Genomic DNA, 12,541 nt, shown 5'->3' on the forward strand with positions numbered 1-12,541 from the left:
GGATCCCTCAATCACGTCCTTCTGGGGGAGCAGGGAGCTTAGACCCCAGCCCTGGGGTTCCCTGCGTTCCTCCACCCAGCCCAAAACTGAAACTAAACCCACCCAGCAGGTTCCCTGCTGCATCCTCTGTCCAGATTCCCAGGCAGAGGTGTTACCGCCCCCTCCCCCTCCCCCTCCTGGCTCAGGTGGCAGGCTCTCAGGTCTCCCCTCCCCAGGGCATATTCCCAGGTCAACACTCCCCCCTCCCTGCTGAGTCACATCGTCACAGTAACTTGTTGGGGAAGAGTCAACATGGTTTTTGTAAAGGGAAATCCTGCCTCACCGATCTACTGGAATTCTTTGAGGGGGGTCAACAAGCACATGGACCAGGGGGATCCAGTGGATACAGTGTACTTAGATTTTCAGAAAGCCTTTGACAAGGTCCCTGAACAAAGGCTCTTAAGCAAAGCAGGCAGTCATGGGATAAGAGGGAAGGTCCTCTCATGGATTGGTAACTGGTTAAAAGATAGGAAACAAAGGGTAGGTATAAATGGTCAGTTTTCAGAGTGGAGAGAAGTAAATACTGGTGTCCCCCAGGGGTCTGTTCTGGGACCAGTCCTATTCAACATGTTCATAAATGATCTGGAAAAAGGGGTAAACAGTGAGGTAGCAAAATTTGCAGATGATACAAAACTACTCAAGATAGTTATGTCCCAGGCAGCCTGTGAAGAGCTACAAAAACTGCCAAAATTGAGTGATTGGGCAACAAAATGGCAGATGAAATTCAATGCTGATAAATGCAAAGCAATGCACACTGGAAAACATCATCCCGACTATACATATAAAATGATGGGGTCTGAATTAGCTGTGACCACTCAAGAAAGAGACCTTGGAGTCAGTGTGGATAGTTCTCTGAAAACATCCACTAGATGTGCAGCGGCCATCAAAAAAGCAAACAGAATGTTGGGAATCATTAAGAAAGGGATAGATAATGAGAGAGAAAATATCATGTTGCTTCTACATAAATCCGTGGTACGCCCACATCTTGCATGCAGATCTGGTCGCCCCATCTCAAAAACCTATATTGGAATTGGAAAAGGTTCAGAAAAGGGCAACAAAAATTATTAGGAGTGTGGAACAGCTGCCGTATGAGGAGAGATTAATAAGATGGGAACTTTTCAGCTTGGAAAAGAGACGATTAAGGGGGCATATGACAGAGGTCTATAAAATCATGACTGATGTGGAGAAAGTAAACAAGGAAGTGTTATTTACTCCTTCTCATAACACAAGAACTGGGGATCACCAAATGAAATTAACAGGCAGCAGGTTTAAAACAAACCAAAGGAAGTATTTCTTCACACAGTGCACAGTCAACCTGAGGAACTCCTTGCCAGAGGATGCTGTGAAGGCCAAGACTATAACAGGGTTCAAAAAAGAGCTAGATAAGTTCCTGGAGGAGAGGTCCATCAATGACTATTAGCCGGGACGGGCAGGGGAGGTGTCCCTAGCCTCTGTTTGCCAGAAGCTGGGAATGGGCGACAGGGGAAGGATACTTGATGATTCCCTGTTCTGTTCACTCCCTCTGGGGCACCTGCCATTGGCCACTCTCGGCAGACAGGACACTGGGCTGACTGGACCTTTGGTCTGACCCAGTCTGGCCGCTCTTATGTTCTTCTTATGTTCTTATTCGCTCGGGATGAGATGGGGATCCCTGAGTCGGGGCTCAGCAGGGGAGCCGCCTCCCCAAGAGTACATCCTGCGTGCCTGCTGCCAGGCGAAGGCAGAGGCATTGCATTGAGCAAAGTCCCAGACTTTCTGGGCATGGCTCTCAAAGGCAGAGGCCCATGGCTCCCAGCAGCAGTGCCCTCCCTACTGCTCACCCACACTCTTCCCCTGCAGGGTGTCTGGGCAGGAGTGGGCACCGCAGGGCCATGCCACCGGGGGCTGTACTGAGACAGTGGGAGCGAGTGCGCAGGCTGGGCCCTCCCCCAGGCCCGGCTACCATGGGCATGATGGCTGCCATGCTGGCCAACGCTCGACTGGACCAGGGACCTGCAAGCCAAAGCCTGCCACTTGAGTGAATTGCCAGGCTTTGTAGCCAGGGGCTGCCCCAGCCTGCAGCCTCGGTACTGGCACAGAGCAGGCATGTAACTCACGCTGAGCAGGGCATTGCATGTGTGCGTGGGCACACCCCCAGCACCATCCTTTGCCCTCAGGCCCTGCCCGCTCCTCTGCCCCTCCAGCGCCTCCCCCGTGGCTCTGCCTCCTGGACAGACTGCCCGCGGGTCCGGTGAGCACCGCCAGAGTTTGGGGGGGCTTGGCAGGTTCCCCCTTCGGCAGAGCACCCTCCCAAGGGAGCCCAGGCTGATGCCTGCCTCGGAGCAGGGGCCATGCAGGCAGCGTCCGGCTGAGCCCTCTGCTGGGCACGCAGCCCCTGCCCCTGGCGAGGCGGGTCCGGCCAGGGCCTCACCTGCAGCCCCTTCTTGAAGCTGTCCTCGGTGAGGAACTCCGAGAGCATCCGCAGCACCGACGCCCCCTGCAAGAAGATCAGAGAGAGGCGCTGAGCGAGGGTCCAGGAGCCGCGAGAGGGCAGCACAGCCCATCCGGCTTGCCCCAACCCGGGCCCTGGGCAGTCCCAGCGGGTCCCTCACCTTGCTGTAGGCGATGGCATCAAAGATCTCGCTGATCTGCGCTGGCGTGTTGATCTCGCTCTCCAGGAAGGAGAGCGGGTGCGAGGAGGCCAGCGCGTCGACCTTCATCACCCGGTACATGTCATTCTGCACGATCAGGTCTTTCTGCAAAGGCAGCAGGTTACAGCCTGCCCGGGGCGGTGCCGGGGCGGCCCCTCCGCAGGCGTGTGGGGACTGCTACCAGCCCAGACACGGCGCCGTCTCTTCCCTTCCTGCCCCCAGCCTGGCTGAGCCCAGCCTAGGGCTCCGCGTTCTCACCCCCTGCAGGATGGGCCTGCGGAGGGGGCTGCCTCCTCCCTGCCCAGCAGCACCAGGAGCTGGGTGGGCCCTGCCCCGGCAAGCAGCTCTCGCTCACTGCTGCCGGCAGCGCCAGGCTGCCCCTCTGGAGGGACGACCGAGACCCACTGGCCTCCATCACCGGGTCCCAGCGCCAGGAAAGGCTGCAGCCAAGCAGAGAGCAGGGCCCCTCCCTGGAGCACACAGCTCCTTCCGGCCAGGTGATCCTGCTTGGGCCGAAGCCTGCCACCTCAGCGAGCCCACCAGTGGCCCAAGGGGCCGTGCGGGTGACAAGGGAAGGCCAGCTCCTGCCGCTGCAGCCCGCTAGGTAGCACCACCCCTCCTGGGGCTACTCACAATGTGCCAGGAAGGCTCAGCAGAGTCCGCCCCCAGGTACTCCACGTAGGAGGCAAAGCCCTCGTTCAGCCACAGGTCATTCCACCAGCGCAGGGTCACCAGGTTCCCGAACCACTGAGGAGAGAGTGAGAAGGGGAGGGTCAGCCAGGGAGCCCCAGGACAGAGCCCCCCAACCCACACACAGCCAGGGAGCCACAGGCCCAGGGACAGAGCCCCCCTGACACACACATCCAGGGAGCCCTGAGCCCAGGGACAGAGCCCCCCCACACACACACACAGCCAGGGAGCCCCCGAGCCCAGGGAGCCCCAGCACAGAGCCCCCCGACAGACACAGCGAGGAAGCCCCCGAGCCCAGGGACAGAGCCCCCAACACACACATCCAGGGAGCCCCAAGCCCAGGGACAGAGCCCCCCGACACACACATCCAGGGAGCCCCGAGCCCAGGGACAGAGCCCCCCCACACACACACACAGCCAGGGAGCCCCCGAGCCCAGGGAGCCCCAGCACAGAGCCCCCCGACAGACACAGCGAGGAAGCCCCCGAGCCCAGGGACAGAGCCCCCAACACACACATCCAGGGAGCCCCGAGCCCAGGGACAGAGCCCCCCCACACACACACACAGCCAGGGAGCCCCAGGACAGAGCCCCCCCACATACACACACACACACAGCCAGGGAGCCCCCGAGCCCAGGGAGCCCCAGCACAGAGCCCCCCGACAGACACAGCGAGGAAGCCCCCGAGCCCAGGGACAGAGCCCCCAACACACACATCCAGGGAGCCCCAAGCCCAGGGACAGAGCCCCCCGACACACACATCCAGGGAGCCCCAAGCCCAGGGACAGAGCCCCCCCACACACACACACAGCCAGGGAGCCCCCGAGCCCAGGGAGCCCCAGCACAGAGCCCCCCGACAGACACAGCGAGGAAGCCCCCGAGCCCAGGGACAGAGCCCCCAACACACACATCCAGGGAGCCCCAAGCCCAGGGACAGAGCCCCCCGACACACACATCCAGGGAGCCCCGAGCCCAGGGACAGAGCCCCCCCACACACACACACAGCCAGGGAGCCCCCGAGCCCAGGGAGCCCCAGCACAGAGCCCCCCGACAGACACAGCGAGGAAGCCCCCGAGCCCAGGGACAGAGCCCCCAACACACACATCCAGGGAGCCCCGAGCCCAGGGACAGAGCCCCCCACATGCACACACATAGCCAGGGAGCCCCAGGACAGAGCCCCCCCACATACACACACACACACAGCCAGGGAGCCCCCGAGCCCAGGGAATCCTGGACTAGTTCCAGCCCTTCAATATCTCTACACCCAGCTGAGGGCTGGCAGGGAGGCAGAGCAGGATACACTGGGTACCTGGTGGGCAAGCTCATGAGCGATCACTGTCGCCACCCTCTCCTTGTTGCCGATGGAAGAGAAGAGAGGATCATAGAGCAGCGAGTTCTCCCGGTACGTCACCAGTCCCCAGTTCTCCATGGCACCTGCATTGAAGTCTGGAAGGCCAACCTGGTCTGGGAGAGGGACAGGCCTCGTTAGCAGGGTTGCACCCTCACCCCGGGAAAGCATGAAAATCCCCACCTCCGTGGGACAGCCCAGAACCCCCTGCCCCTGTGGGAGCGCACGGAACCCCCCACCCCATGGGAGAGCACGGAACACCCCCCCACCCCCTTGGAAGACCACAGGACCCCCTGTAATACTGTCCCACCAGGGACCAGCTCATGCCAAGCTCCTCATGCCTCACTGAACACGAACAAATAACGTCGCTGGGATCAGTCCGGCTCAGCTGTGGGTTAGTGGGGTTAAAGCAGGTATGAGAGCGATAAGGATGTGTTTGGGGTTCAGATTATGGATCGCTGGTGAGTGGCTGCAGCTCATTTCTAGCAGCTGGCTCCCATGTCGTCAGGGAATATTTGAGCGGGTGCATGGTGAGCCCCTGCGACTGTGTAAATCACCAGACAGGAGAGACTAACCAGTGTGAAGGGCTGACCCCCAACCGCAGGTGTCGCATCCTGCCCAGCAGGGACGGGCCATTGACACCAGATGGACTGTTGTGGGACGATAAAGAGGACAACAGCCATGTGTTGTTCTGCCCTCCCCCTGCCCCCTGTGAAGACGAGTCATGCAAGTGGATTCCTTCCATTAGCTGATTGCCCAGGTCAGGAGGGGTATGTGGCAGGAGGGGTTAAAAACCATAACAAGAAGGAACTGGATCTCTGTGCTGCTTGGACTCTGGGAGGCAAGGTTTCTAGCCATAAGCAAGGGATACCCAACTTCTTAACTTGGATTAGCTCTAAAGGACAAATACGGCTTGTGGATTATAGAAGCTTCTATTACCTTTTGAATTTAAGATTATAACTCATTTGTGTATCTATGTTTACCTGCTTTAACCTTGAAAATAACTCTCTGATTTCCTTTTCCTATTAATAAATCTTTAGATAGCCAGTCCTATAATAAACTACAAGCTCTGTCTTTGGTGAGAGATCTGAGGTGCATTTGCCCTAGGCTAAATTACTGGTCCTTTGGGACTGGGAGTTGCCTGAGTATTGCTGTGATCCTTGGCATAAGGGCCCATCTGCCACACAGGCAGGCTCCCCTGGGTGGTGAGACAGATCGGAGCACCCAAGGGGACTGTCCGTGGCTCCATGTTCAGGCTGTCACAGCGCCTGAGGGGTTCACACTAGATAACGGGCTGGTGCAGTCTAGGTACAGAACTCCCCACCAGCCTGGGCTTTGTGCCCTGGTTCCTACCAGCCTTCCCTGAGGTTGGTACCCACGCTTGGGGTCCCTGCAGGCAGCTTGACAGGATTCACATACTGGAGGTCAATTAAGCTCATAGACCAGAACCCCAGCGCTGTTAAAATTTAAACTCAACAGTGAGAGTTTTGGAGGTTAAAGAACAGACACAATGAGTGAGCCACAGGCTCTGCTGGTCTTATGAGAAAAGCCCCTAGCTAGCCAAGTCTGCAGAGGGGCATATCCTATCCAAAGAAAGTCCCAGTTCCGGAGCTGAGAGCTTCGCTCCTGATCTGGTGCCCAGGGGAGGAGAAGACCCACATGCCACAGAGGAACCACCACAGGGGAACAGGCCGATTGCAGCACCTGGGAGCCCAGGGAGAAAGCGAGCCCCAGTGACTGCTGGCAGAACTGCGGGTCAGAGACTGAAGCCACCAAGGAGATGGAACAAACAGCAGCGGGTAAAGCGAATGAAGACGCTGAGCAGACGGCGCACAGGAAGCTGATAGAAGCTCGTCCTCACCTGGAGAGCGGCCCCACCATGACACACGGGCGGGATACAAGCTGCCCAACTGATACCCAAAGAGATGCATAAAAGGGTTCCTGTCTGCCTTTGGGAGACTACGTGGGATGCACAATATCCCAGCAGATAAACAGCCGCCTCTCCTCTGAACCAGGGAGCTGGGGAAGCCAGACAAATCTTTTATGAGATGGAGGAGGGTGATGTACGTGTACCAGAAATGTAAAGCAAACGCATTGAAAAGGTGTAAGATCACCCCTGAGCCCCATCGGCTGAAGTGGAGAAACCTCAGACTGTTTGACAATGTCACTCACGTGGAATATGCACATAAAATGTGTAATTTCATGAGAAAATGGACAATGGGAGTGGGGCTGAAGGTGATGACAGAAAATCTTTGATCGGATGGCCCCAGAGCAATTGTTAAGGTGTCACAGATGAGGTAAAGGTGGCCATCTGGGACCAAAACCAGCCACGATTTTAGAGGCTGCAGAAATTGTGGATGAATATGTTGAATCAAGGGTCCATGAGAGGTGGGGGAGGGGTTACCCCAGGGAAGGGAAATCCCCATCACGCAGCTTAAGAGGGGACTGGAAATAAACCTATCCCCAACTTCGATAAAAACCGCAAGGGAGCCCAGGGTTTAGAGCCCAGAGCAAAAGGGAAGGCAGGCAGGCAGCCTGACATCCCTGTGGACCTCCCAGTCATCTAAAACCAACCTGCCAAAACAAGGTAACTGCACGATCCACACCCCACCTGCCACAGCAAGCCCCACTCCCGGTGCCCCAGCAGCAGCGGTGAGCAGCAGGGACCCTGGCGAGCTGGATTAGGACCGAGCCTGTGGAGGGTGGTGCAGAATTTATTAGAACACCACGGTCAATGACCTACCCTGCCCAGGCTGGAGGGACCCCATGTCCCACATCACTGTGGTCAAGGAGAGCTGGGTAAGGGAGGAAGACAGGCCTCCTGGTAAGAATGTATGTAAACCGATTGTGGCTGAGTCCCCAGGAACTGGACCTTTGGCCAAGCTTCACCTGCAGCGTGAGAGTTGTAAAGGAGATTGTGCTATGGGCATTCGGATCTGCTCCCCGCTGAGGCTTGACGAGGGTAGGAGGTTCTAGCCCTGCCCAAGCAGACATATTGTAACTCACAGCCAGGAAGAGCACAGCTCTGCCTCGCCTGGCTTGTCTGTGGACTGCAGGGAGGGCTGCAGGGGGGGGACACGCCCTCAGTCCTTTGTCAGTCAGGAGTAAGGGGTGTGACAGGCAGGGCCAGCTCTAGGTGTTTTGCTGCCCCAAGCGGAGTGTCACCGAAGCAAAAAAAAAAAAAAAAAAGGGCCGGAATGCCGCCCCTTGAAAAGTGCCATCCCAAGCACGTGCTTGGTTTGCTGGTGCCTAGAGCTGGCCCTGGTGACAGGGGTGTGTCCACTGTCGTAATAAGCTTTGTACAAGGGATGCCCTGGGAGGTATCACTCGAAAACTCCTAATTTCCTGGTCAAATATGGGAAGATTCCACTGTCTGCTGTTACTACACTGCACGCCTTACCCAGTGCAGCCGCTCCATTGTAAGGTGCGCGGTCAATGGGAGAGAGCTCTCCCAGAGACAAAATAACACCACCCCCGACGAGGGCTGGTAGCTCCATCGATGGGAGCTCAGCTTCCACCGACACAGCGCTGTCCACACCGGTGCTTTTCGTCAGTAAAACTTTTGTCATTCACACCCATAAGCAACAAAAGTTTTAATGATGAAAGTGCAGGGTAGACATGGCCTAACACATGTTCCAAGGCTGGGAAGCAGCCAAACCAGTTCCTCAGAGACAAAGGGCCAGGTGATGCCTCAACCAGGTATAAACAAGGCCAATGGGCCCTTACCTGCTACCTGGCCATTCTTTGGCAGGAAAGGGGGCAGGGGCGAAAAATCTACATCTTAGCAAAGATACAGTCTGGAGTTCCCATCCACACAGCCTGCCTGTTACCTCGTTCCCAGCTGGAAATGCTTCTCAGAGGGGGGAAAGGACTATAAAAACAGGGGCAGACAAGGTAGTGTACCCCCCTGCTCTCTCTCTGCCCACTGATTCACTGCACCCGAAGGGAAAAAGAAAGCAGCCATTCAGCTGGGAAAGGGCTCCTGGCCTAAAAAGTTTGGCCAGCAAGACTGTTGAGAGCATGTGGTGAGAAAACCTTGGCTTTGAATTTAACCTAGTTTGTTGAGTTAGTCCTTAGCTGTGCTTTATCTTTATTTTTCTTGTAACTATTTCTGACTTGTATGATTCATTCACTTAAAATCACCCGCTCTGTAGATAATAAACTTGTTTTATTGTCTTAGCTAATCCAGTGTGTTTGAACTGAAGTGTATGGCAAAGTCCATTTGGGATAACAGGATTTGGTAGGGTTGCCAGTTTGGTTTGGACATATTCCTGGAAATTTCATCACATGACCTACACTTTAATTAAAGATTCATCTTTAATTCCTGGAGGCTCCAGGACAAGTCTGGGGTTTGGCAGCCCTAGGATTTGTGCATTGTCATTTCTATTAATAAAAAGAGAGACTTTGTATAAGCTTGTCCTTTCCAAGAGAGGGCTGGGCAGTCCAGCACACACATTTCTGGGTGGAATCCAGGCCTGGGGATGTGTTGGGGTCACCCTGCAGTACAAACCCGGCTGGTAAGCGCCAAGGGGTGGCTGGCTGCAGCACACAGTCCAAGTGGGGAGTGACTTACATGCTGGAGGCTGTTTGTGAGCAGCCCAGGACTGGAAGCTACAGCAGCAAAGCGGTGGACAGGGCACCCCAGTTCCAAGAGCAGGGGCAACACAGCTACTCACTAGCCTGGACCGTAGCCTGGGTGTGCCGCAGAGGGGTTGGAAGACACCATTGCTTTGCTCTTAACTTCAGGGAGCCTCCAAAGGCCATTATGGCGGCTCAACAGGCTGATCCTTCCCTGGCCCAGGAGAGGAATCACACCCCAGCCAGGGAAGGAAAGGGTCCCTTTTTCCTAGCAGGTGGTTAGTTGTCCAGGGAGGCTTCCACAAGGGAAAAGAGGTGCCCTGCTGAGGTTGGCAAACAGGTGTCTGTGCCCGATAAGCACAAGGCAGAGGTGCTTCAGATGGGTCACGACTGTCCCTTTGCCGGACACTTGGGGCGGAGAGAGGCTCCGACAGAATTGCTATTGGCCTCACATGTGTGAGGCAGTAAGAAATGATGGCAAGAGTCGTGTCTTATGTCAGAAGCATCAGAGGTTAAAGGGGCACCTTTGCAGCCTCTGCCCATCATTAATGAGGTGTTGCCAGAGTGTCTGTGGACATTGTGGGACCCCTACCCAGACCTTCCAGAAATGGGAAGGCATATCTACTGGTTGTGGTGGGTTCTGCCACGAGGCACCCCGAAGCCACAGCTTCGTCTACCCCAGAAGGTGAAACCGTGGCTACTGCCCTCGTCACCATTTTAGCAGAGTAGGGTTTCCCAGGGAAATCTTGTCAGACCATGGTTCAGATTTCATGTCTGTAGTTTTCAGAAAGTGATGGGAGCTGTGTGGAGTGAGACACATAAAGGCTGCCCCCCGCCCCCTCCCCATCATCCAGAGACCGACGGGCTGGCAGAAAGATTCAGTGGGACATTGACGTCTATGCTGAGAATGTGTGTTACCAGCAGGGGAATAAAGGGATGTGTTGGTCCCTTATTTGTTATTCACATACAGGAGTGCGCCCCAGGGTCTCAGGGCTTGCCCTTTTTAACCTTCTTTATGGGAGACAAATGAGGGGACCCCTAGATTTGATCCGAGGCTCTTTGGAGGGCGGGACAGGGAAGACAGGACAGCCTGGGGGGGTCTGTCCCTCCTGTTAAAGAGAATTGAAAGGTTATGCTGGACTTAGTGCCTCAGAGCCTTGACAAGAGTCAGGTGCCCCAGACAGCTCAGTTTGACGGGCGTGGTAGAGAAAGGTCTTGTCATATAGTGACTTGGGGCTAGCGTTGATCCCAGTGAAGAAGAACACAGTGCGAGATTGTTGGGGGGGCCCTTTCGAGGTGACCAGAGAGAGTGAATGAATTAGGTCACTTACGATGCAATGACACCCCATGGCAGGAGAGCTGTGCAAACAGCACATAGCAATAGATTGAAAGCTTCCCAAAACTGAGAGATGGGGGTGAATATGATTTGCTGGGCTGATGAAGGACCATTTCCTGCTCCTTTAATTGATCTGGCAAGGGAGAGGAAGGAAGAGACGCCTCTAGAAAACACGGGTATCTGGGAGGGTTTGGATGTTGGCCCCCTTGGAAGACCACAGGCAGGTACTTTCCAACCTGCCAGGTTCAACGAACAAAAATGGGCATTCCTAGCAGAGCACGTCCTGCTACAGGAGAAATACAGCCACAGTCAGGATGAGGGGGAGAGCGTGCTAGGGATGGGGTGAATACTGAGTCAAAAAGCCCAGGAGCGTCTCCTGTTATAATGGTAGCCAAGAGGGATAAAACCATGAGATTTACTCTGGACTTTAGAAGGGTCAATGCCATCACCCAACTTGACCCTTACCCAACACCCTATGTGACGAAGTCGGACTGTTCTTAATGTTTCCTCTGAATAATGTAGGGGTGCCTCAGTTTCCCCTAGGCATTTCTTAAGTCTCTAGGTGGTGGGATAAGGGGATGTAATTGTTGCAGAGCAAAGGGCCAGAGTACATAAATGGTGACACTCTGTCTCCTGGCCACTGATGGCCTGGGCCCTTCGCCCCTCCAAGGTGAGAGCTAAAGGGTTGGAGAACAAAGGAATCCGGTGCCCTCCTGGGCCGGGAAAGGGACAAAGCCCAGAGGAGGAGGGACTGGAGGGAGTTTTCAGTTTGGGGCTGGCTGGGGACATGGAGTGAAGTGCAGACGGGGTTGTCTGGCTCCCTGCCTCCCAAAATGGACCAGGCTGAGGGGTCCTGTTCTCTGTACCTACAAACTCTGTGTTAGACCATGTTCCTGTTGTCTAATAAACCTTCTGTTTTACTGGCTGGCTGAGAGTCTCGTCTGACTGCGGAGTTGTGGGGCAGGACCCTCTGGCTCCCCCAGGACCCTGCCTGGGCGGACTCGCTGGGGGAAGCGCACGGAGGGGCAGAGGATGCTGAATGCTCCGAGGTCAGACCCAGGAAGGTGGAAGCTGTGTGAGCTGTGTGTCCTGAAGACAGGCTGCTCCCAGAGAGGAGACTTCCCCAGAGTCCTGACTGGCTTCGTAGGGAGCAGTTCCAGAGCATCTCCCAGGGACTCCGTGACACCCTAGCTAGGGGCTGACTGGATCCATAGGGGTGGGTGCAAAATTCATAAGTGCTCTAGATTTGACTCAAGGATACTGGCAAATTCCTGCAGATGCTGATGCCCAGAGAAAGTCAGTGTTCCCAGGGGAATCTGGCCTCTGTAAGGTTCTGCCTTTGGGGCTCCCTTTCAGAGGCCTGTCAATGAGGTGCTGCAGGGCTTACAGACCTTTACCAAAGCCTGTGGAGATGCCTTGGTGTGACGAAGTGGGACTGTTCTTAATGTTTCCTCTGAATATTGTGGGGGTGCCTCAGTTTCCCCTGTGCAGTACTTAAGTACCTAGGAGGTGGGATAAGGGTGTATGATCATTGCAGAGCTCTAGAGGGCAAGTGTGTGCAGGGGTCTGGACACAGAGAATTGCGACACCCTGTTTCCTGGCAACTGATGGCCTGGGCCCTTCCCCCCTGCAAGGTGAGAGCTAAAGGGTTGGAGAACAAAGGAATCCAGTGACCTCCTGGCCTGGGAAAGGGACAAAGCCCAGAGGAGGAGGGGCTGGGGGGAGTTTCAGTTGGGGCTGGCTGGGGACGAGGAGTGAAGTGCAGACGGGGTTGTCTGGCTCACTGCCCCCCAAAATGGACCCAGCTGAGGGGCCCTGTTCTCTGCACCTACAATCTCTCTTTTAGACCATGTTCCTGTCGTCTAATAAACCTTCTGTTTTCCTGGCTGGCTGAGAGTCACGTCTGACTGCGGAGTTGGGGGGC

General features: G+C 55.7%; 1 protein-coding gene across 4 annotated transcripts in view; it reads right to left on the minus strand.

Moving 5' to 3' along the window:
* ANPEP (alanyl aminopeptidase, membrane) overlaps nucleotides 1-12,541 on the minus strand; it is a 41,577-nt gene that overhangs the window by 13,566 nt on the left and 15,470 nt on the right. For all 4 annotated transcript variants that reach the window (XM_084642487.1, XM_084642484.1, XM_084642486.1 and 1 more), the window contains exons 6-9: nucleotides 4,665-4,819; nucleotides 3,303-3,416; nucleotides 2,631-2,774; nucleotides 2,450-2,515 (exon numbers count right to left, since the gene is read on the minus strand). In XM_084642487.1, coding sequence (XP_084498613.1) covers nucleotides 2,450-2,515; nucleotides 2,631-2,774; nucleotides 3,303-3,416; nucleotides 4,665-4,819 — 479 coding nt within the window. The remainder of the gene's footprint in view (nucleotides 1-2,449; nucleotides 2,516-2,630; nucleotides 2,775-3,302; nucleotides 3,417-4,664; nucleotides 4,820-12,541) is intronic.

The sequence above is a fragment of the Lepidochelys olivacea genome (genome assembly GCF_965140295.1).
Source record: "Lepidochelys olivacea isolate rLepOli2 genome assembly, chromosome: 10".
In the NCBI taxonomy this organism is placed as follows: Eukaryota; Metazoa; Chordata; order Testudines; family Cheloniidae; genus Lepidochelys; species Lepidochelys olivacea.